The sequence below is a fragment of the Cyrtonyx montezumae genome, unplaced genomic scaffold (genome assembly GCF_038088225.1).
Source record: "Cyrtonyx montezumae isolate F1298 unplaced genomic scaffold, pur_monq_1.0 scaffold_3, whole genome shotgun sequence".
NCBI lineage: Eukaryota > Metazoa > Chordata > Aves > Galliformes > Odontophoridae > Cyrtonyx > Cyrtonyx montezumae.
In genome coordinates, this window is record NW_027072034.1 from 141,277,088 (window position 1) to 141,304,034 (window position 26,947).

Consider the following 26,947-nt stretch of genomic DNA (forward strand, 5'->3'; position numbering starts at 1 on the left):
CAGAATATTGGCAGTCACCCGCAAGGATTACTTGGTTTCAATACACTTTGTCTAGTGAGATCAGACAGTGGGACTGTCACAGCAGATCACCATGTAGCATAAGAACCACTGACATGTGCTAAATAAGTTCAGTGAATACAGAAAGAGAGGGAAACAAACTGCATCCCCTCTATTATGACTTCTTTCATCTTCCTTCTTCACTGTTACTCTACCTACACCTGTACACACCAACAGGGTGTATTCAATCATTCACAATGGTAACTAGAAATTCAGCATCTCAAACCCTGACAAACCATAAGATACAAAGCACAGTCTTTCTTTTTTAAGTCCTTCAAAATGAGTGAGTTCAGAAATAGGTGAAAGGTAGGGAAAGAAAGATCTCATTATTGAATCCAGCTGCATGGGCAGCCCAGAGGAGCATTCAGGGCCAGGTGAGCATGGGCTTATGAGCTGAAACACCAGTCACAGGACACTACACCAACCAGCCCTTTGATATCTCCACCACTCACAAGCTAGGTAGCTTGTTTATGAATCTGGACACAAGATGTCCAGTGAGTGATCTCACAAACGATTAGAAAAAAAAAAAAAAAAAGGAGCCACAGGAACATTCTAATACCTCCATTCTCAGTATGAGCTACAAAGAGGCATCCTTAAATCCTTTTCTGGTACCTTTGTGGTCATTGTGGTTAGCATGGTGTGATCTCAACAGTTTGAGTAGAAGCCAGTCCATTGGTATGTCAGAAAACTCGCTGCAGTACACATAGATCGGGAAGAAATAATGGGATGGAAAATCTACGGACTAATGAAAAATTGAGTAGCCTAGGTGGGGGTAGAAAAGTGCAAATTGGAATGGAAATAAAATTGAAGCAAATTCTAAGTTAAGTAAATTCTAAGCTACTAGTACATAACTGCTATGTTAGCACTAATATGTGCAAAATGTACGTATCAGTTCTTCAGCTTTTCTATAAATACTGTTATTATTCAAAAAACTATAGCAATTACGGAGATCACGAATGTATGCTATAACAGTTATGACATGGATCTAGATTCCAGAAATTATGATTTAGTATTAATCTTTCAATGTATTTAAGGCCTTCTTTTTCTTTCATGTTTTTCAGCAGATAGACATCAGATTACTGGGAGGTAATTGGCTTCTACACAATCTGCTACATATAATTTCTGTTGTAGGGCTGTTTTTTTGTTTTGTTTTGTTTTGTTTTGTTTGTTTGTTTGCTTGTTTCTTCTTTTTGGGCAGAAGATTTAAATAAATGAGATCTTACCAAGTAGTTACAAATGTAAAATAACAGACACAGTAAAGTGGTTTAACAGCTGGGCCTGCAAATATCACATGTTATTATTACTGGTAATACTCAGATAATTATTTGCAAAGTAGGCTCGACATGAAAATCATTTGTACATATTTACAACTATGTCTTTCTTAGGTTTTATCAGGAACATCTTATACGAGCTGTTAGAAACTTGCTCTCTGTGATTTGATTGAAATCACTGAATAAATTCCTCTTGGTGAATCCAGTCATCAGTTCACACCATCTTTTAGCAAAACAACAACTCACATTTCAAATTTGCAGAGCTAAGGTAAACTCTGTATAAAACGGGTAAACTTAAATTCCCTGTTCTCAGGACTGCAAATTTCCAGGTCCTCAAAAATTCTCAAGTTATAGCTATGGCTTAATGCTTAGCTGTCACTGAAATATTCTTACACAAGGTATTCTCTGAACCTCATTCAGATGGTGATTTTCAAAACAAATATAGCTGAACACACATGAGGAGCTTAGTTAACATAAAACCTGCAGAATACAGTAAAGCACAAATTAGAAACACTTCCCAAGATTGGGTAACTTATTTCCTCTGTTTTTGTGTAGTAAGTGCTAACTTTATCTAACAACAACTCCAAATTCTCCCTTTATATTCAAGAAATATATTATTTAAGTAGTTTGGCATCTGAGTGTTTCAACCAAATCAGAAGCAGTCAGAGAGTCCAAAAGTCCCTTTCACAAAGTACATTTCCATTCCTTTGCATTCTGTCCATATTTGAAAGACCCAAGCAATATATATGTGTGAAATATTTTGTCTGACACCTTCTTTAGAAGTATGAATTACTATTTCCCTGTCTAAGTTCGTAGTCAAACCAAGGAATATCAGATATGCAATGATTCTAAAATATAATTTAAAGCAGCAGAAGAATATGTAACAGAACTTTTTTTAAAGAGCTCAATTTCATTTTTTATGTTATTTTTTGCAGTCTTCTCAAAAAGAGGATGGAATATTTTTTGTCTGCCAACTAATAGAAATCCATCATTTCTAAAGTGTAATAATGTAATATGTAAACGGTTGCGTTTTCTCCAATGTCTGCATCATAGTTAAACTATCACTTACATTTAGATGAAGTTGATTGGTCCAATGACCAATTATTTTGTATTCTGTACTCCTGTTTGTGATCTGATACTGAAAAATATCATAGCGTCCAGGAGCATCTCCATTTTCATTGAAGATAACAGGTGTTCCAGCACTCCCTGAAAAAAATTAAAAAGCAATTAGGATAACCATCTTAACGGTAATTTTCCAGAAAAATACATATTCTGGGAGAAAAGTACTAATTAGAGGCAGTTGATCACAGTGAGTAGGTTCTTCATAATGCAATGCTACTATTGTGTTAAATCCAAAAAATCTCACAAAGAAAACGTGTGATATTGTCATTATAATGAAATCTACCATATATGTAAGTTAACTAAAACAAGTTCAGAAGTTTTGTTTTGTTTTGTGCTACACAGTTAAATAAAAAATAAAATAAATAATAAAAAAAAAACCCAAACATCAGTAAGGGAGGAACTTCTTTTGACATGCAAAAGGGAAAAAAATCATTTTAGGATTTGAATGTAGTGCACTCAGCTCAAATAGCAATCTTGGAATGAACTCCTTAAAGAATTTCTCTAGTAAGTATGAAAATAAAATGAATATCATCAATGTAAGAGCCAATGTTTATAAAAGAACTTGAGGAACAAGTGTCTAAATGTGGTCCCAATTAATGTGATCAGCTTCTGGCACTGACCACCCATGCAGAAGTGTTTTATCAAAATAAACTAAGGTTAGCAGCTGTGTTTGTTGCTCTCTCCTCTGTACACGACACTGTCAGACAGAAAGATCCATTGCAGAAGCTGTCAAAAGTTATAAATCGGAACTCTGTTCTTACTTCAATCAACAAAATGTTCAAAGATTGAAAACTACATGTCTACCTTGGCAACTAGGTCAGCCAAATTAGAACATGTTTTGATGAATTTCCACAAGGTGACATCACCTTCAAGAATCTGTACTTCTACAGAGACTTTCTGAAAACTGCACAAAGAATATGTATATCCACACAGACCCTCCGGTTCGTACACAGAGATGAAAAATTTATAATCAAGGTCCACTGAAAACAAATTCAAGTATCTTCAAGTTTTTTTCTTAACTGGAAAATTGAATATATGTTTAATGAGTAAAGAAACAAACAAAAACACAAAACAACAGTGTTTTCACATTTCTCTATAATTCATATAGAGTAACAACATACATAACATAAACATAACAGTAAAACGAGAGTATCCTGTTCATAGTAAAATCCTACTGTATATTCTTGATTATGCAGTACTCAGAGGTACTAAGTCCACTATATGAGTGTCTTCCAGGGAATGGCAAAAAAAGAAAGCCTGAAAATCTGTGTAAATATTACAGAGAAGTTAGCCAGTAGAAGTGGGGATAGCAATCTACATACCCTAGAATTTCAGCATAAATACTTCCTCTACCTCTGTCATCTATAAACTGTTATGTTCTCCTGTTTTGTATAACAGTTTTTGTACAAAACTGATATACAGAGAAATAAACAGAGCCTTCTGAGTGACAACTGGCACATTAATTACTGTGCCAATTTCACAGTTCTGCCAGTAAAACTTTGGCACCAAAAATTAAATATGAGAAACCATGGAAGAGGAGTATCAAAAGATTATGTGTGATAAACACTTAAAACCCCATTAAAATACAAGAGACTCAACACAAAATTTTGGAAATCTGTTCATGCTTTGCCTCCAATTCCTTTGACAGAATGAACTGCAAGAAAAATGTCAGTCTACAATTTTTTATAAGCAGTAAAATTATTCTTCATTGCACAAATAGGCTGTTGACCCAATAAAATTCTTTCACAAAATAAACTCATACTCAGCAGTTTTACTGAGCAGCTATTGAAGTAACCTTCAGACTATTGCTCTCAAGTGATAGGACTCATCTTTCTATTCAGCATCATTTAAGCAGCTCACGGAAAGAGCAAGTATCTTTTACCAGTATGTGCCAAGTATCATTTGTTCTAAAGATCAATGGGGACTTCAGTCATTTTTATGTTCAGCAAAAAGTATGAGCTTAAAATCTACTGCTTTTTTCTTTTTTTAGAAATGTCATGTACAAAGACTACATCATACAGTACAAGAGAGAACAATCTTCTTCTTTGATATAGTCATGTTCTCAATTAGAACATTTCATACTGGCTTCCTCAACTGATGGTGGCCAAACATTCCTCTGAATTCAGCTGCTGCTTGACCAAGTCCAACACAATCTCTCTTACAGCAGAAGTTGCAACTGCTTTATACACATTCTTCAAGCAGATGGGTCAGAAGGTGGGGACAAGGGGAGCAATGTCTCTCTGGATGTAAGGGAAGATTAAGTTTATGACCAGCTGAGGAATCTGAACATCTGTAAGTCTATGGGTCTTAAGTTCATAAGTTCATAAGTTCATAAGTTCATAAGGTTGGAAAGGACCTATAAGATCATCTAGTCCAACCATCCTCCTATCACTATCCCTACCCAACTACTAAATTAAGTCCTTTAGCACCTCATCTAAACGCTTCTTGAACAGCGCTAGGGATGGTGCCTCAACCACCTCCCTAGGCAGGCCATTCCAGTGCCTGACCACTCTTTCAGAAAAGAAATGCTTCCTGAGGTCTAATCTAAATCTTCCCCGGCGCAACTTGTGGCCATTCCCTCTCGTCCTGTCATTACTTATCAGGGAGAAGAGGCCTACCCCCTCCTCACCACAACCCCCCTTCAGGAAGTGGTAGAGTGCAATAAGGTCTCCTCTGAGCCTCCTCTTCTCCAGACTAAACAATCCCAGCTCCCTCAGCCGCTCCTCATAAGACTTGTGCTCCAGGCCCCTCACCAGTTTTGTTGCCCTTCTCTGAACACGCTCCAGGGCCTCAATGTCCTTCTTGTAGTGAGGGGCCCAAAACTGAACACAGTACTCGAGGTGCGGCCGTACCAGAGCTGAGTACAGGGGGATGATCACCTCCCTGCTCCTGCTGGCTACACTATTTCTAATACAGGCCAGGATGCTGTTGGCCTTCTTAGCCACCTGGGCACACTGCTGGCTCATGTTGAGCCGAGCATCAACCAACACCCCCAGGTCCTTTTCCTCTCTACATTCTTCAAGCCATTCTGCCCCAAGCCTATAGCATTGCATGGGGTTATTGTGGCCAAAGTGCAGGACCCGGCACTTGGTCTTATTGAACCTCATCCCATTTTGCTCAGCCCAGCTGTTCAGCCTATCCAAATCCCTCTGAAGGGCCTCCCTACCCTCAGGCAGTTTGACACATCCTCCCAGCTTTGTGTCATCTGCAAACTTACTGAGGGTACACTCAATTCCCTCGTCTAGGTCATCAATAAAGATATTAAACAAGATGGGCCCCAAAACTGACCCCTGGGGGACACCACTCGTTACAGGACGCCAGCTGGACTTAACTCCATTGACCACTACCCTCTGGGCACGGCCCTCCAGCCAGTTCTCCACCCAGAGAAGAGTGAACCTGTCCACACCACGGGCTGCCAGTTTCCTTAGGAGAATACTGTGGGAGACCGTGTCAAAGGCCTTGCTGAAGTCCAGGTAGACTACATCAACAGCCTTTCCCTCATCTACCTGTCTGGTCACCCAGTCATAGAAGGAGATGAGGTTGGACAAGCACGACCTGCCCCTGGTGAACCCGTGCTGGCTGGGTCTGATCCCTTTATTGCCATGCACGTGTCGTGTGATCTCCCTCAATATCATCTGTTCCATAACTTTCCCTGATACCGAGGTCAGGCTGACAGGCCTGTAGTTCCCCGGGTCTTCCTTACGGCCTTTCTTGAAGATGGGAGTCACATCGGCAAGCCTCCAATCTTGTGGGACCTCTCCAGATAACCAGGAATGCTGATAGATGGCAGAAAGTGGCTCGGCAATCACCTCTGCTAGCTCCCTCAGCACCCTTGGGTGGATCCCATCTGGCCCCATGGACTTGTGGCAGTTCAGATGGAGGAGAAGATCTCTGACCGTCTCTGCTTGAATCACAGGGGGTGCATTATGCACCCCGTCCCGGACTTCCAGGTCAGGGCAAGTACCATTTGGATAACTGTCCTGTCTATTAAAGACAGATGTGAAGAAGGCATTGAGAACCTCAGCCTTTTCCTTATCATCTGTGGTTATATTGCCTGCCTCGTTGAGTAAAGGAGGGAAATTTTCCTTAGTTTTTCTCCTGCTGTTAATATATTTGTAAAAGGGTTTCCTGTTCTCCTTTACAGCAGTAGCCAGCCTAATTTCAAGCTGGGCTTTAGCATTTCTAATTTTCTGCCTGCAGATCTTGGCCAGTTCTCTGTAGTCACCCCAAGTAGCCTGACCCATCTTCCAGAGGACATAGACTCTCCTTTTCTCTCGGAGTCTCAACAAAAGATCCCGGTTCATCCACACTGGTCTTTTGCTCCTCCGGCTTGACTTACAGGACTCCGGGACTGCCTGCTCCTGTGCCTTTAAGATTTCCATCTTGAAGAGCATCCAGGCTTCCTGGACCCCTTTACCCTTCAGGAGCAAGTCCCAAGGGACCCTTGCAACAAGTGTCCTGAACAGGTCAAAGTCTGCCCTCTGGAAGTCCAAGGTAATAGTTTTGCTAGTCACCCTCTTGACGGCACCCAGAATAGCAAACTCCACCATTTCATGGTCACTCTGGCCAAGACAATCTCCAACCTTCACATCCCCTACTAGTCCTTCCCTGTTAGTGAAAAGTAGGTCAAGCAAGGCATCTCCCCTGGTAGGCTCTTGCACCAGCTGAGTCAGGAAGCAATCACCCACACATCCTAGAAATCTCAAGGACTGCTTCCTCTGCGCAGTATTGTATTTCCAGCATATATCAGGGAAGTTGAAGTCCCCCATGAGAACGAGTGCTGGCCATCGTGCAACATCTACGAGTTGTTTATAGAACATCTCATCTATTTCTTCATCCTGACTAGGTGGTCTGTAACAGACCCCCACCACTATGTCACTCCTAAGGACTATCCCCCTGATCCTTATCCATAGACACTCTACTTTGTCATTTCCAACCACTAGTTCTTCAACATCAAAACACTCTTTGATATAGAGAGCTATGCCACCACCCTTTCTTCCCTGTCTATCCCTTCTGAAGAGCTTGTAGCCATCAATCCCAGTATTCCAGTCATGGGAGAGGTCCCACCATGTTTCTGTAATAGCTACAAGGTCATAGTTAGCCTGCCTCACAATGGCTTCAAGCTCTTCTTGTTTATTGCCCATGCTGCGTGCATTGGTATAGATGCACTTCAGCTGAGATATCTGCCTCGCCCCTTTTTCCAGCACAGCCTCCTTAGGCTCTTTACTGGAGAGCCCTGTTTTATCCCCTTCCCCCGTCACAGCTAGTTTAAAGCTCTCTCAATGAGTCCAGCTTGATGAGATGCATCCCAAAGACCTGAGGGAACCGATCATTGTAGTTGCCAAAACATTACTGATGATAACTGAAAATTCACGGCAGTCAGATGAAGTCACAAAATCACAGAATCACAGAATCATAGGGGTTGGAAGGGACCTCTAGAGATCATCGAGTCCAACCCCCCTGCTAAAGCACACTCCCTAGACCAGGTTGCACAGGTAGGTGTCCAGGTGGGTCTTGAACAACTCCAGAGGAGGAGACTCCACCACCTCTCTGGGCACCCTGTGCCAGTGCTCCATCACCCTCACTGTGAAGAAGTCCCCACAAATGGGATGGGATTCAATGCAGAAAGACCTAGACAGGTTCAAATAATAGGCTCTGGAGAGCCTCATGAGGTTTTAGCAAGATTTTAGCAGAAGCCTTGAAAGTGTAAGCAGAGAATGAAACCAGAGTTCGGCATGCTATAAACAAATCACTGACAGTTTAGTAGTGTTCTTAAAAGAATATTTATATAATCTGAAGAATATTATACCATGATTGATGATTTAGATGAATCACATCTAAGGACAGTCAAATAAGAAAAAGGAAACATTTTACCTAAGAAAATATACTTTGTTTGGATAACCCACTTTTAATTTGATATGCTTGATCAAATTAAAGTGAATATATCTGTGAAAAAACTGCCTAACACTGTATAGAAACAAGATAATAAACCCATATAGGGAAACTCTGAAGCTGACTGTAACTAATCATGTCAGTGTATACACAGCCAGATTTAGACACATAAAGAAACCTCACTAAGTTGTACAAGCACCTCCTTTTATGACAAACCTGAAAAACAGAACTAAATGCTCTCAATATTCTGTACAGTATGCTCTTGTATACTGGCATGAGTGCTTGTACAGTATTATTGCCATTACAGGGAATTGTATTTTAGTGTTAGTTCAAGACATTGAATGATTACTGTTCCACTTCATGGATGTTGAAGACTGGCTGCTAAATCAAAGCACAGCACATTTCAGTCAGAAAGTAATATAGAAAACAACACTCTACCTGAAGGAATCAGCCCAGGTTATATAAGCACCAGCTTATATAAAAAGACTTTGGGAAACGTCACTGAATAGTTCTTAGAAAGAATATTTATTTTAGAGACTAAACACAGATATCCTCATTCAGAAACTACATTTATTGGCCACCTTCATAAGAAAAATGTTACTTTTGCCTACCAAAAAAATGCCCCTGCAATGTTTGTTTAGACTAACTCAGAGAAGAATGGACAGCCTATGCTTTTTGAAACCACAGAATCAAAGATATAATAATTTCACTAATTTTATAATCATTTTTTCATAGTTTGACTGCAATCAAGTAGCAAGGCAGCCAAAGAGCAGTGAAGGAAATGTACTTTTTCACATTTTATTCTGTGCAGTAATGTTGCAATGTAACATTTTAACCCTTGACTGACCAAAACATAAGTACATGGCAAAATTTCAAGAATACATGCTTGGCTAACTATTGAAAAATATGGGTGAAGCTTCATCTTTCCTTTCAGCCACCTCTTCTAATTTATTTTTTATAAGCTTTGCTACTAACTTATAATAATATCCATTTCTGACATTTATCTTCACTGAGTTTTTCCAAATTACTTTTAGATTATTATTATTATAATGATTATAAATATTTGTGTACTGAAAAGTGGAAGGAAAATTTATAATTTTATAATAATGAACAGTCAATCCACAGTTTTTCATGGACTGAATAAATAATAAATAGACGTTGTCTAAAAATCAATCCATAATCAAACAAATCAAATATTTTTCTTTAAAATCTGTATTTCGATGCATTGTGTAATAGTTCTGTTATCATTCAATTGAAGATAATCCATATCCACATCCACAGCATAAAAGAATAAGTTACAATTTATTAGGCTTGAAGACACACTTACTTATTGTAGATTAAGTGAGAAAGTGATACTAAGGTAAGTTCTTCCTCCTTCTTTCGGTTCTATAGCCAGCAGCATTAAACAATGCTGGGTGATAAACTATCACTGAAGCTAAGCATTACTGAAGTAATGTGTCTGTGATCTTGGTAGCTTAAGAGTCTTCCAAAACATAGCTTAAACTATCAAAAAAAATGTTAAATCAAAAAAAAAGAAAAAAAAAGTATAATGCATGATCTTCTTAAATCAGAATCAAGGATTAATTGGATCCTTCTCAATTTTTATTGCCTTACACTGATGTTAAGGAAGACTGTGTCTAATGAACAACTGCTCTGTGACAAGTCCTTTGTATGCTGAACTTGAAAATTCACCTTCTTCTAAAGAAAATCCTTAAACATGTACCTTGATATTTTTAAGATGCTGGTCAGCAACTCCCTGCTGTGCCTGCTTTATCAAGTTTCCTTTCATGTGGGCCTAAAACCTCCTCACTTCTAATGCAAGTTGTGATCTTAGTTCCTTGTAGGATTATCAAACAATCTTGCCCAGGTGATCTCCAGTGAAGTTGCTCTCTGTACAACTTGGTTAGTGGAATGACTATATAAGAAGTTCGTGTCCAGTAGTAGCTGACTACATATTAAAAACATTAATTTGCAGTGGAACCTAAAATAATAGTGAGCCTTTAAAGACTTTTTTTTTCTTCTTTAAGAAATAAGAAGAAAAGCTGTAAAATTAAGTAAACCACTTTGGATTTCCCTTACACACACACAAAACAAAACAAAGCAAAACAAACAAACAAACAAAAAAACACTTCATAAAAAGTTAGGTATCATGAGGCTCTGCGACAGAAGAGTAGAAAAGTGATAAAGCCCAGAAATGCCACCTACAGAATATTCCAACACCAATGGAGCTGATTCCATTACAAAGCTTGCTATGGTACTTTACCAGATTTCAGTAGTTTGCTATTCATTTCATTTTGGAAAATGAAAATTGCTTAAGCTAAATCTTCATTCTCTGAATTGCTCTATATAGGCTGCTTTATCTTTTATGAAACCCACTGCAGTCAGCAGAGATTCAAAGCTATGGTTAGGTGAATAAAAATCAAGAAGTTTATTGTACCCACTAACACAGTTAACTATTGTGTGACAAACACTTCAGAATGCACCATCTGTTAGAATTTGGCATTATTGGAAGACTCTTCAAATTACAGGATCAACACTTATTTCATTAATTTATATAATTAGTTTCAAGTGCTAACTGTTGGAGGAACTTTTTTTAATTAGCTTTCCATTTTAATTAGCTGCTAAAAAAGTGCTGCAAAGATGTACATAACTTAAATCATTCTCACTAATGTAGAAAGAGGTAACCATTTGAATTTTCAGTACTCAAAATTCCCAGAGAACAAGAATTTATCTGTAAAATTACAAAGGAATTTGTCAGTGATAAGTATCTCAGTTGAGACAAAGGAAATAGAAGGTTGAAAGGGAATGAAGAGAACAAGTAAACATTTAAATGTTAAAATATTTAATACTTGAAAATAAAAAGCATGGAGAATTAGAAGCAATTAAGTAGAACTAATAAAAGCTAATTTGTGAAAGTTAGACTGATAGATACACCATATCAGGCTATGAAAGGCTGGTGATAAATGAAATCATTATATGCTCAATCTCCATAGAGCAGACATTTTCAAATTAAGAACCATGTTGGTACTAAAGAAAAAGATGATTCTTTTACACATATTCAAAATATGAAAGGATGCTTCTTCATACTTATTCTAAAATATCACAGTTCAAGAATTAAGACAGTAGAACTGGAATGTATCCAGTTGCAGTAAACTTACTGCTATTTTAAATATCCTTAGATACTGGAGACATCCACACAGATATGCAAAATATGCTTATGACTGAGACACTGTGCCTTGCTGAGGCAGCAGCTGGAGGCCAGATGGATACCCTAGGGTTATCTGAAACAGCATTCAATGCCCATGTTAAGCAATTTATCTTACTTACCACAGGGCAAATACAGACTATTCACGTATGAAAGCACAAAACAGAAACCAAAGGAAAACAGAGTATGCAGAAAATGCATAATGTACAGACTTAGGGCATGTATGATATAAATTATGATACTACTCACTGGAAGGCCTAAAAAAAGTGAGTAATCTGGTATTAAAATAATGTGATATAAATAAATTCTACGTCAGGTACTACAGTTTTGTATTGCTGATGCTGATGGACAAGAACTGTAAGGGTGACTCTGCAGAGATGGGAGTAATTTGTTTCATGTCTTGGTCCTCAGTTAATAATTAAAAATGGCATACTTCTGTGAAAAGAAGAGTCCACTCCACCCATGCATAAGAATGTTGGTCAGGCTGACTATCATGAACATACTGTATTTGGAATATCAAACAAAAAGCAGTATGTTTTTCCTCTCAGAATTCATCTCAGTATTAGAACTTCTTTCCACAACAGGGCCAGAGATTGATACACCATAAAGCTTGCCCAAAAATGACTAAAATTTGAAAAGGAGAAAGGAATGACTGCAGCCAACAGTGTAGGTATATTAAAGAGATTTGTCTATCATTCCTTTGGTATTGGTAGTTATTAAAAGCAGTGATCTAGATTCAACTCCAGTTCACGCAGCCCTTCAAGGCAATAATTGCAAGAATATATATGTGAAAAATTCTTCACATTTTCTTTGCTACTCTTTCTGACTGTCTGCTACTGGCCACTCTCAGAAAGCCTGTTACACTGATGAGATGTTATTTATATCCTCTATAAATACTCACACCAGCATATAAAATAACGTAACTCATTTCTCTTCATACAACACCTTGAGTCTAATAACAGACTATATGTACATACAAAACACTACAATACCATAGAGCTAAACTTAGAGAAATTTCTCTGAAAGTAAGTCTTCCTATTTCCATGGAAACTATAACAGGTACAAAGAGCATATTAATACTATTTTAAAGAGGAAATCCTGAGCTACAAAATGCTTCTTTTCAACAAAGTCACTACCATTACCCAATAATGAACATGAGCCTGAACACTGTGCTCATAAAAATCTGCATGGCTGTCTGGAGTGTGCCTTGTCATTCACATCACTGTCATCACTGCTGAAACATGCCATCCCACCTCTCCACCATGTAACATCCACTGTTCATGTTTACTTGTATATTACAGGCTGGATGCTACCAAATGCTCTTGGGTAGGAAACATTCATTTTAATATCATTAAGCATACTCTTATATTTAAAATAAAAATTTCTTTTAAAATATAATTTGAAATAACATTAATAGCAAGTACATTTGTTGTAATACTCCTGACAAGGGTCTAAGATTAGGTTTTCCATAAGAAAAAAAAAGAAAAATAAAGAAAATAAGGACACTCTATCTTATATATACACTGGGATGTAAATGGGAGTTAATCTTCACTACAAATAGAACTGCAATTCTTTTGTTATGATATTGCCAAGATGAATACATTTCAAGTGCTTTTCTCTATGTAAGCACCATCACTCCCAGTTCCTGGCAACATAGTCATACAATTAATGCTCACTTTAAAAGGATCTTTACATCATTTATTTTCATTTTCACTATTTTAGAGGCAAAAAAACCCTATTTCTACCATCCATAGCTACACAATACTGGAGGAAGAGATCAGAAGAGAGTGAGGATATTAGGAGTGTTCAAGAACTTTCTCATTAGAAGTCTTTGTTGCCTAAAACTGTAATTTATATGTTGCTAAGAAGCATGAAACAATTCTCTCCTGACCATAAATCTGGCTAGCAGTTTCACTCCGGGTGTGCAAGAAGGACACACAAAGACATATGTGACAACTCCATGTTTTGATTTGCTCAGGAGCATTCCACCTGCAGCCTGTCTTCAGATCCTTAAGGTACTGAGGATCCTCTTTATTTTACCTTTCCCTGTGTTCTACTTTGTGTTTTTTCATCTCTATCTAGATTTTCAGAATTATTCAGGGTAGGGAGGCACAGCATTTGCGTTCTTCATCACCTTCACTTATTTTTTCTAAACTAGTCCCCACTTAATTCAGAATCTCTGTCACTGCATGTATAGTGCCTCCATAACAAGGGTCACCTGCCATGTTCAGAAGGTCCTATCTAGGATACTGCATTATAAGTAAAAAACACTGCCTTCTGGATTAGTGTTAACATGCCATTCTACAGTAGTGGTCCAGTTGCAAAAATTAAATGCATAAATATTCGTTTGTCTCTTTCTCTCTTTCATATCCTAATCTTTCATGTATTCTGACTAAGAATCTGTGTGAAATCTGGTCTTCTGCCTCCCTGCTATTCTCTGGAAGCCTCCACCTGATGCAGATAACAGTCACTCCCTTAGGTAATTTAAATGATGATCTCAGTTCTCAGATCCCTAAACTTGATTTATCATGTTAATACTGATTGTTTCATGTCTAAGACTTCATTCTTTTTTCTAAAATGACATATTGCTTGAAAGAAAATAATCAAAAATCAAGCAAGAAAAACACTGTCACATAATCACAGTGAAATAATGGATTAAAAAGGAAATGTAGCCTCTATGCAATTTTCAATGAGGTGTAGTGTTGACTCCGTTGATTAATGACTACAAAATGAAATGAAACGAAATGAAATAAAATAAAATAAAATGAACAAAATAAAATGAAAAATCCAGAAATCATGAAGCTATTAAGTATGGCGAAGCTCTGAAAGCTTTCAGACTTCTGAAACAAGACATATCTGCGTCCTTAACTCTGTCCCATTAGGATTATTCTTAGTTTGCAGCCATTAACTTGTTAACACTTTTAGCAGACATGTGCAATATAAACGTCATTTTCTTCTGTGTTTAACCCAAGTCCAATTAATATTTTCTTTCAGATGCCACTTGATATGAACAGCATACTGTCAGCGATCCATGAAACTACTTCATCTCGTTGAACAAAATCATTTTGACATATTAAGCTATTTCTTGTGTTTTCCCAAGGGTAGTAAGTTTTGTGATAATTAAGCAGGGAATTCCCTAGTATTATTGTGAACTGTTGACAGAGACCATGGATAACCTTCTTTCCAATGCTTCACAGCTTACAGTCTAGTATTTAGAGTGGACACAGTTCCGAAGAGGAATTGTCAAACATCCACAATCCATTATGTAGCAAAATTTCTTTTGTATGCTCTGCATCAAAGGCCAACTAACCCACATGACCAGCACACACACACACAGAGCCGGTCACACTTCAATTATCACAGGAAAATTGAAGAGGTATCAAGTAGTGATGCTGTTGTCTGAATCACAGCTTTATATTTTCTGAAGTATCCAAGGTGATGTTATTTCAGTCTCATGACCTTGTCACAGCCTATTGTTTGATGTAACTAGAATGCAAAACTGTCTAATTTAATTCATACCAAATCCTATGTTATTCATTAAGGTATTGTGCCATTAAGGGTCAGACTTTACAGAGTAGTTACAGAATAGTCTGAGATGTTAGAGTAAGGAAAAAAATGCTTGATATGTTGGAGTCCTACAAACTCTGCACAGCAGCAATAATTAATGTATTCAATGCAAAAGATAACAAATCATGAAAGTTTACTCTGTTGCTATGGTTATTTCAGGTTATTACAGAGTTATTAATTTCCAAAGACATAATACAACAAAAATGTAATATTTACAAACATTTAAGTAGTCATTTTAATTTACAGTGTTTTCTGAGCACTTTATATGTCATAGCCTTTCTCAGTAAGTGACTTAAATTTGAATGTTAAGTCCTTTAATGAACTCATAACATGTATATGCTCTTTCATACTTTACAGGTTTTAGACTCTACATTAGAGATCACACTGGATGTTTTAGGATGCCAAGAGCATCTTTAAATACTTTTGAGAAGCTTTTATAGCACAGTCTACACTAATGTATTTATTTTCAGGTGCTATGAAAAAAGCGTATCTGAACTTTTTTTTACTGGGAGATTCATACATTTACATAGAGCATTTTATAAACGATTAAGACATCTAGAAAAGCAACTTCTATTGAAGACAAATAAGAAAGTGGTTTAGGTTGTTGGTTTTTTTTGGTTGTTTTTGTTCTTTTTTTAACAGCATAACAAATATATATGAGAGTAATTATATACCCTTGAAATGGCTGATCTCTCAATTTAAACAGACTGATGAGTGAACTTCATTACCACATTTTTACAGGTACAGTTCTGCACTGATTTTAGTCAGTAACACAGGCCATGCTACTAATGCAATAAAGCATTATGAACATCAATATTATCTACTATTATAATCAAATCTTAAAATCAAAGAATCACGAAGGTTGGAAAAGACCTACAAGATTATCTAGTCCAACCGTCTGCCTATCACCAATAGTTCTCACTAAACCATGTTCCTCAACAAAACATTCCTTGAATACCTCTAGGGACAGTGACTCTACCACCTCCCTTTCAGCCCATTCCAGCACCTGACCACTGTTTTGGAAAAGTAGCATTTCTTAATGTCCAACTTCAATCTCCTCTAGTGCAACTTCAGGCCATTCCCTGTAGTCCTATCACTAGTTACATGAAAGAGGCTGACCCTCAACTCACTACAACCTCCCTTCAGGTAGTCGTAGAGAACAGTAAGGTCACCCTTGAGCCTCTTCTTCCCCAGACTGGACAATCACAGGTCTCTCAGCCGCTCCTCATAAGGCATCAGAACCCTCACCAGCTTCATTGCCCTTCTCTGGACATGCTCCAGGGCCTGGATGTCTTTCTTGCACTGAGGGACCCAAAACTCAACACAGTGCTCAGAATGCGGTCTCACCAGTGCTGAGTGCAGGGAGACAATTACTTCCCTGCTCCCACTGGTAGTGCTATTTCAGATACAAGGTAGGATCTCACTGGCTTTTTTTTGTCCACCTGGGCACACACATGCTGGTTCATGTTCAGCCAAGCATCAATCAATACCCCCCAGGTCCATTTCCTCTACACAGTCCTCCAGCCACTCTGCCACAAGCCTGTTGTGCTGCCTGGTGTTGATGTGGCCAAAGTGCAGGACCCAGCACTTGTTCTTGCTGAATTTCATCCCATTGACTTCAGTCCAGCTATCCAGACTGTCCAGATCCCTCTGTAGGGCATTCCTACCCTGAGTCAGATCAACACTTCCTCACAACTTGGTGTCATCTGCAAACTTACTGAGAATGCACTCAATGCCCTCATCTAGGACATCAATAAAGATACTGAAAAGTACAGGCCCTAGTACCAATCCCTGGGGCACACCACTTGTGACTGGTCACCAGATGGATTTAACTCCATTCATCACCACTCACTGGGCCTGGTTTTTCAGCCAGTTCCTTACCCAGTGAAGAATGTACCTGTCCAAGCCATGGGCTGCCAGCTTCTGCAGGGGAATACAGTCGGAGACAATGTCAAAGGCTTTGCTGAAGACTACATCAACAGCCTTTCCCTCATCCACTAGATCACAGAGGGAGGCCAAGTTGGTCAAGAAAGACCTGTCCTTCAAAAACCCATGCTGGCTAGGCCTGATCCCCTGGTTGTCCCAGATATGCTATGAGATCTTACTCAAGATAATCCGCTCCATAACCTTCCCTGGCACTGAGGTCAGGCTAGTAGACCTGTAGTTCCTTGAATCCTCCTTATAACCCTTCTTGAAGATGGGAAATTGTGAGAAATTCATATTCAAAAAAACCACAAGCATAAATACTAATCATTAATATTTTTAGCATTACTGACATTTTTTTTTTCAGATCCTTGATGCCATGTTCATGTAAATGCAGAATAATCACATTAGCTTTGTTTTAAAAGTTCTGAATCCTCAGAGTTACAAAGGAAAAAACATGCAAAACAATCAAAAAAACAAGTGAACAGCAACAACAACAAAAACGATTAAAAAAGAGGTAGTGCATAAGAAATGCTCCAGGACTATTTTTATGTTTAGAATTTAAAAGCTTCTTTGGAAGACAGACTCGAGAAATCTGAGCTCATAGTATTGGAATGCTATTCATAGTAAGCAGTGTAATGAAAAATGTTAACATTTGACATTCTTCAAATCTTGACATAATCTTCCCTATATAACTAAAATGTGTAATGACTAAAAGGCATATTCATCATTCAATCCTGGCTTTTTTATTCACTATCATAATGAAGACGTAAACTCTCTTTAACTAGTAACTTAAATTAGTTTTGCAGCTGATTTGCATTGTGGAAACAATATAAAAGAAAGAAAAAAATAGCTAAGATAATAAAATTTTATAAATGGCTCAATATCTCCAAAACAAATATATACAGTTTACACTGTAAAATGAAACTTATATAAAAACATGTTTCCATATATTTTCTTTTGCAATATTTATCAAGGTTTTTTAACATTTAACACATTATTTGGATTAAATCCTAACAAAGAGATTATTGCCACCTTTGGGCTACAGAAATAGACTCTATTCTCTCATCTCATATTCTACTACAGTAATGACATTATCTCATTCACTTTATCATAAAGGATAGTTTTAAGCTGCTATAAATATTGGTAGGTTAAGGGCTGAACACAGTAATTCCAGGTTGAAAAGCAGTCCCAAAGAAATAAATAAAACCACAAAATAGAAAAACAAGCAAAAAAAAATCTATATTGGTACTGGTGTCTTTCAACATGTGCCAAAATGTGCTTTTATGACAGGCTTGGAGAAATTGTTGATTGGGTTATTGTGCATATATACAGATAAGACCTAATGAAGTTTCCTATTTGGTATACTGGATCTGACTGGGATGGAATTAACTTTCCTCACAACAGCCTATACAACACTGTGCTTGTGGCTAGAACAGCACTGATATTGCACTAATTGTTTTGTTTACTGCTGAACAGCCCTGGTACCAAGGTCTCTCAGAGATCCCACCCACTGAAGGCCAGGTAAGGAGGGGACACAGCTGGGGCAGTTGAGCAAAGCTGACCAAGGGGTATTCCACATTATATGGTGTAACTCTCGGCCATAAAAGCTGTGGAAGGAAAGGGGAACTCTCATTAAGAAAGTGTTTGTCTTCCAGAGCAATCGTGCACTCAGACCCTGGTTACTAAGACATAGATGAATGTTGCTTACTGATTGGAAATGTTTTTTTTTTCCTTTTGCTTCTGTGAGGGTTTTTTTTAACTTTGATTCAAATCCACCCACAAGCTTTCATTTTTTCATCATTTTTCTCCCCCCATCTTTTTGAGGAAGGGGAATGAGAGAAGGGGTGTCCTGGTGCATAGCTGCTGAAGCAACAAGGACTTTGAAATAGCCGTGTTCTCTGCTCATTCTGTAAAATACACACAACACAGCTCTAAGGAAAATATTTAATTATACAGCAAGACTTCTGGCTATGGTTTTTAATAGGACCATAGGAAAGTTACTTCAGGCACACTGCACAAATTAAATAATTAGTATTTCTGTTCCTGTAATTGATAATCAACAGATATTGGTATTTAACTACAACTATATGCCAGTCCATATTCAAGAAAATTCTAATGCTCGTGCTCCATTCTCATCTGCACTCTCAAATCTTAAATCCTTGTTCTACAGGACTTTTAGGTTTTCTTGCTGTCAGTGTGAATTCTCCAGGTGCACAGGTGCCAGACTGAACATTTTCACTTCTGTTGCTCTAGTCAGGGGCTATGCATTCCCAAGCTAAGGTTCAGCCAGAGTGGTCTCACCTGATGACTGTAAAGACTGTTGACTTCTCACATGCTTCTCACTGTGACATTTATTTAAAGATTATGAAGTCCAACTCTAACCACTCTATTCTTTTTATGCTCTGCTTTAATTTATTGTTGCATTTTTTATTTAGGGTTGCTCTCCGTATGAACAAAATCAGATCACAGTGTAGAGCTCATCTTCATAAGAAGTTCTTATGGGTATAATTTAAGTGCAAACACCAAAACATTATCCTGAAATTCGTGCAACTAAATTGATTTCTACTGAATGATAATCAGATGGACTCATTTAAATGTATGAAGAACTGTGCTTCATTGAGCAAAGTAATGTTCATAATTTCTGATAGATCACTCATGATCCTTCTGAAAAATCTGTGCAGAAAACTGTCTGTTTTCAATATCATAGTTTCAGCTTGTGTCCAGATGGTAAGACATTAAAGTAAAGAACAAAACAACACCTCTTCTTGTGTTTCAGAAACATACACTTATAATCGCTTGGTCTCTGAGAACATTTTCTTTTCAGATACAGTACAACATACTAAAAAGGCTTCAGCTCCCTTCAGGTAAAATAAACTTCATAACGGAACACCTATGTGATGGCCTTTCCTGAATTGAGAAGATAAAGTAATGAATAACGTTCAGAAGAGTGGAATAATAACTTGAAACACCACAAAGAGAGCATCTAAGTCTAAAATGATCATTTCCCAATATTGAGAACTAAATCTAATCAGTGATGCACAGTAAAATATGAAAACATAGTCTTTGCCACCTAGAGCAATGCACCTCACCTGTGATTTGTTGCAGGAATTAGACTGCAAGTCCAGTCCAATTAATCACATTCTGCTTAACTAAATATTCCTCCAAGGTTCACACAGAAATCTTTCTTCTAGTTCAGAAACTTCTCTGACATATACAGAATTTTTCCACTGACTTCTAGCAAACAGATTTAACTCTCTTTCTTTAAATTGTCATGGAATATAAATGTTAATGTAGCAAATTAAATAGCCTTTTCCAGAATTGCTTGATTTCATGGTGAAAAAAAATAAATCTCTATAGCAACACAGTTAAGCTGTAAAGCACTCTGAATATCATGGTAACATATAAATAATGGAATCGGATTTAAACATGGACTATATTATTGCCAATTTCCTCTTTCTAATATTTATTATATATTTAAAACATATAAAATCCCACAACAATAATTTTTGAAGATAATGAAATGCCTATCAAATAACTCTTCCTGACAGAACTTCAAAAGAGTTAAAGAAGAATGCTTATTTTATTATAAAAGTTGTCAACCAAGAATGTATTTGGATGAAAATATTTTTATGTTGTTGAAAAAGAAGTTCTTTTTTTTTCAGTGAAAATGTAAAAGGCTTCTGAAAATAAATAAAACAACATAATATACTAAAGTACCATTGATGGATAAATACTGTATACATTTAAAGACAAGGAAATCAAGTTGAGTGCTGTTATAACGAAAGAAATATCTGTCTTAAACTGAATAAGCCTGGAAATATATGCAATAAATAATTTAAAAGAATGCTAGACAATCCAGCCTTTCACAGTATGAGATTTCATTGCAAGTCTCTCTTCACAGTATAGCAGAAATCTTGACAACACCAGAAATCAAGGAAGTAAACCTCATACACTCATACTGTATAGACTCGTACGCCAATCCATAGGTAAAAGGTTCCACTAATCTTAGGATGAGCAGAAGAATCTTTCTTCAAGCTTCCTTGAATTACATACAGCATCTAAACTTCCAGATACTTATTAATTTTAGCACCATCAGTCACTTTGGATAACATTTTATCAGTAAATTATTATACACTTCTGGTGGTCAAAGGCATGTAACTCAATTTATCTGGTCTCCTAATTTTCCCTCAGGATGTATTAATGAACCATTAAAGCTGCTTGTTACAACCTATTACATTAACCCACTTCATATTAACAAGGATGTCACATGTACCACATTTCTGCTAAAAGTAAAAAGAAATGAAGCAAATTTTATTGTTTTGGTGTTCTGCAAGGTATCAGAAGTGGTTCAGACAAATTCTGTTTCAACTTAAGAAAACCATATGTTCACAATTATATTCTTAATTGAAAAATTCTAATCTTCAAGATTTTAATGTCCTGTTTTTATTCAAAGAATTATCAAATGTAGAAAATATATAGTCAACAAAATACACAAAAAAATAAAAACATCTCTCTCAATTTCTGATAATGTTTTTCAAATACAAAAAAAAGCATATCCTCTTGGATATCATCTTTTCATGTCAGCACTTTTAGTACTAAACACACAAATAGACACATAAGAATATGGGTAATACTCACACCAAGGCCAATCAAATAAATCCAAGTCAGCCATGGTGTGGTGAAAGAAAGAATTCAAAATTATGTTTAGTTAAATTTTACCATGTATTTCCTCTTCGCAAAAGGACTCTGAAGGCACTGAGATAACAAAACACATCCCATTGGCTATTAACACAGTTTCAAAGTTTCCTGTGGACATTACCTGTGGATATAATAAGGGTCACACTGGCTCACCTTAGTTTGTGATCCTCAGGGCTTACCAAAGAAGTTAATGATTTTTTCTTGCAATGCTAACAGGTGTGGACAAAAGGAACACGTTGCCTGGAGCTTTAAAGCACAAAGAGCTTCATATGGAGAGTAGGATTTACTTCATTTTCATAGCAGAGAAAGGCAAAGTTAATCCATACAGTAATATATGGAAATGACTGAGACAATGAGACGTGTGAAGTCTATGCCATGCAGACTAACATCCCTGTTCACTGATCCACACATATTTTGACAGATGAAAGATTGCTCTAGAGCAAAGTTGAACGGAATGCTTTGGAAGAAATAATATCTTAAAATACCTGTCTAAATAAGGTCTAAAAATCTCAAATCAAAATTTTACTATGGTACAACATATAAAGTAGTTTTTTAAATAGTTCTAATTTCCTAGTCATTATCGTAATAGGTAAATTAAACTGATAAAGTCATTATCTTCCATCAGAAATTTGTCTGAATACAAAAAAGATCAGATTAATCAGTTTTAAATAAAGAACTTCTGCTCATTTGGCAGTGCAGGCTCTATAAGGAAAGAGAAAAATATAACTGTTACACATCAACTATCTATCATGAACAATGAAGTTGATGATTTCAATACAAAAGAGCTAAAGCAGCTAATTAAGAATTCTTTCAATAACCCAAAAAGGCAATGTTGGCTAATTTCAAGGTTAGTTTTTAACCTAAATAGGGGATCTTGAAACTACTATGAATATTCAGAGCAATGAATTTCTTTGGAAGCTAGAAAAAACAAATAATTTCAAGTTAATGTAGAGGGCAGTCCTGTTTAGATCGCTCACCTGTTTTAAATTTATGTGCTAAAACTAATTTTCAACAAAATTTCTATTTTAGAATTGAATTGATGATATGTCTTTTTTTTCAAGGAAAAGATGAAGACCATTGGATTCACAGTACATAAAAATCAATTACATATACTTCTTCTGAAACAAAGTATGAAGTAAAGTATGAAGCCTTCTTGATAATCACTATTTGCCTCCAGCATTGCAAATGCTAAAACAGAAATTCAAGAAGTTGCGATACTTGACAGCTACTGAAAAATTTAATACCAATGGGCACAAAAATTTCTGTAATTCTCAGTGAAAACTGAAGAGAACCTCTCCTCTTCTTAAGTTTGACATAAAGCATCTCTTGTACAGACAAAGTATATCTTGATTTAGTTTTTGTTTCATTATAATATCTAAAATCAGACAAATATTTACTTTATCATAAGGGTACCTCAACACATTATGAATAATAAGAACCTGAAAGTGAACATTTCAAACAAAACAAAAAGTGATTATGTGAAAATTAAGTGGGAAGGAAAAAAAAAAAGAAAAATGAGAAGAAAATAGAAACTTTTTTCACTCCCCTCTTCCTTCATTTTCAATTTCATAAGCTTTTATTCTGATGACGAGTGCATTATTGCACACCAGAAATGTACAACTTCGCCAGAAAATATAGACTGTTGAACACTGAGAAGGGCAATGCAGTTCCTCAACATCCTCTAAGCCACCATTTAATTTAACTATTACAATTTGAAACGTAACAACAAAAGCTATTACTGAATAACTTATTCAAGCAGTTGTGTTAACTTTCAGCATATGGGGATACTTCCATTATATATCTTACAGGAGACTGCTGATACAGAGGATCACAGAGTCAGGCAAGTAGGGGAATTAAGACTTCTCTGTAATGTCAAACCTGAGTACTGTTGAGGTTATCCTTAGCAAAGTCTTAGCAATGGTTGCTAGCATAGCTCAAAATATATATTCTCTTCTGTATGCCATGTGAGGTAAAATGACCAGGGACCACCAGGATCAGAAAATTCTGATCAGTTGTCTAACTACATACAATATACATGCATAAGGTGTCTTCTTGACCACACTGATCTGCATGCAGTCCCAAGTTTGTTGAAACAAGAAAGTAAAATGAAGCAATTTTTTTTCACATCAAACAGTGCACATAATATCTGTCATTCAAAGCTAGTCAAGAAGATCATTCTTTTTGTTACCAGCACTGTTCTTGAGGAACAGTGTCAAACAACTGTAATTTAAAACAAAAATATTTACCACAGATTGAATGACAAGCTATTAAACAAGGTCTCTTGTACCATAAAATGGGAAGGTACTACATAGATAGACAAGTGGAAAAAACCCCAACCCCTCACTTTGCACATAGGGTAATATCAATTCCTTAAACAAGGCTTAAAACTCAAATAAATAATTCAAATTACACTGAATGTCTTATAGCCATTTTGGACTGACATTGATTTTTGTCCCACACAAACCAATTATGTCAATTCTTAAATGGAAGATTGCAGAGAAGAGGAGAAAATTATCTAACATCTTTTTCTATCCTTAATGCCTTCTGTAGAGTTTATGTTGTAAATGATGAATCGTGGAGTTAAAGTAAAAAGTCCTTGAGAGAAATGGGAAGGCAGAAGAGAAAGCTGCAGAAGAGAGTATTGCCAAGAAAATTATTCTGGTAGTCTTTTGAAGCCTGTCATTTATTTTAGTCTCTCTCTTATTTTATATTTTAACCAGAAATCTGAATGTTTACACTTCTACATTAGAAAATAACTCACTTCAGCGTTAATGCATTATTTTTTCCTCTAGAAATAGGAAAGCTGCTCTTTCATTACCACATAAAAATGTGCAGATGTTTTTTGTTTTTAATTTTATGTCACATTAAACTTTATGTACCAGATTATTTCTAACAAAAAATTAAGATTTATGCAAATATATTCTCTTGTAAACAAGATTGTCTAAAATGTTTTAAAGCTGAAAACTGAAATATATTGAAATGATTTAACATATTAAAAAGATAAAAGATGTAGTTGTTCAAGAAGGATTCTTGCTCAATTATCAGGTAGTTCAAGATGACAAGCATAACGATTTTATTTTCATTTATAAATCCTAAAAATGATGACTTTTACAAAGTAATAAATGTCTTATCAGTACTCACAATATATATCTATCATATAAATAACTTTATTAACCTAACAGGCTTTCAATAATCTTGAAGCAAACACAACATAAAAAATGTCTTCCTATTTATCATGACTATATTTTAGACATAGTCAAGTTCATTTTTTATAAAATAATTTTAAATTTAGAATAAAGTATGATCTGCTGTAGAAGATAGCTATTGACATAATTTATAATGAAAATCAGACACTAACATAGCAAATCACTTATTATTTTAAACTTTCCTCCTGTATACCAGATCACTAGTGAGGAAATCTGTTCTGTGGGTTTTTTTCTTTTTTTTTTCTTTTTTTTAATTTTAACTAGTCCTTACCCCTACTTTCATTTCTGTTAATGTGTTAAATATTATAATTTCAAAAGCACAATACATTTATAATAAACTGTTTCTTTAAAATATTATTTGAAATTATTTTTCCCAGAAAATACTTAAAACACAGGCAGAGGTAAGCTGACAGGAGAGATACTAACATAAAATTTCCCTTGCTGAACACATACAACCATATCTCAACTTTATCATGGTGATGCAGTTTGTTCAGAAATTATGTTTTGTATAAAACACAAATGTTCAATTAAAAAAAAAAAGTTCCATGAAAAAAAGTACCATTAAAACTGGTAATTTTTTAATATACTTACATTTCTACCCAAGGAAGACAGGTAATTGCCCACTTCTGATACTTATACTGCCCCTCAGTTTGTGCTGCAGTTAATTATGGTGCAAAAAAGGTAACATTAGGGGTTATGCCAATCATCTCAGACAGTGCATTTTTTCAAAGATTTAAAAGATTCAAAGATTTCAAAGTGAAAAAACATTAACCTAATGAAAGAAGATGTTTGGGGTGTTGCCTAAACTAAACATTAGAGAAGACTCCCCCAATTTTTCAGTCTCTTGTGTCAGGAATACAGTTCATTGTGTTCACATATCTGCTACACAGAAGTAATTCCTGAGCTCAAATGTTGATTTGTTTTTGTTTGCCTTAAAAAAAGTTGAAGAATAAAAGTGTAAAAAGTTAATTCATTTATCTTATACACAGCAAACTGTCTGTAGACTTTTGTCAGCTGCTGATGAATGGAAATAAGTAAATGCATGGCTTAATCTGCCTGTAATTAAGTGAATTTAGTTAAGTTAATTCATTTTTAATTTGAAGCAAGGGAGGCACATTTTTCTGTCTGGGATACATTATCTGAAATTATTTATTGGGCTTCTTTTTACTAGACATATCCTGCTGACATCATTTTGTCTAGAAACAGGAGTACTGAAATCCTACCAACTTAGAATTATTATAAAATTATATATATATACTTATATATATTATATATAATCTACACCAGAAGTATAAAGCACTGAGAAGCAGACTGTAAGCATGAGAAATAAAAATTACTTAACAAATGCATAACATCATAGAATGCAGAGAACTATAGACAACCATTGAGCACACTAGTCTAGTGTTGGTTACACAGTCATTCTGGAAGTGGTCCTGAGAAAGCCAAATACCAAAAGGGTGATGCTCTTCCTGAAGAATACTGGAGAATTTGTTTGTGTGACTCTTGTATTAAGTGTACAATTCTGGATCAGAGCATGTCCCTAAGGATGATGCCTGATTTTGTGTAACGATGTCAAGTGATGGAGAAATGCACCAGCTCTCTCAGCCTTCTCCAACTGATCACAGCAACATGAATTTTCTCTTCCATTCATCAGGCAAGTCCTTCACTGTCCACCCATCCTACCTACCAGATTTTGGCAAGTGCCAGAGACTCTGCTGTCCAGAGTCAGCTTTCAATGAATAAATTTAAGTAAGTTCTCAGTTATCAGAGTCTATTACTTCATGAGAGAAGAAAGACATCAAAGTACCTCTTAACCTTTCATTAACCTTAACCTTCATAAAGTTTCTCAAGATTCTCACTGTAAAAGAAAAAAATAAAAAATAAATTGTGCCAAACCCTTGTAACATCCTTTGTCTCTGCAACATGCAAAAGCATCATTTTTAAACAATGAGTGGTAGTGAAGAATAATGACTTCCAGTAGTAAAACCAATTATTCTGAAGAC

The 26,947-nt window shown here is 36.2% G+C and overlaps 1 protein-coding gene across 1 annotated transcript in view; it reads right to left on the reverse strand.

The window, feature by feature from the left end:
- GRM8 (glutamate metabotropic receptor 8) overlaps window positions 1-26,947 on the reverse strand; it is a 323,602-nt gene that overhangs the window by 54,842 nt on the left and 241,813 nt on the right. The window contains exon 7 of the mRNA XM_065743531.1: window positions 2,398-2,534. Within this exon, the coding sequence (XP_065599603.1) occupies window positions 2,398-2,534 (137 nt within the window). The remainder of the gene's footprint in view (window positions 1-2,397; window positions 2,535-26,947) is intronic.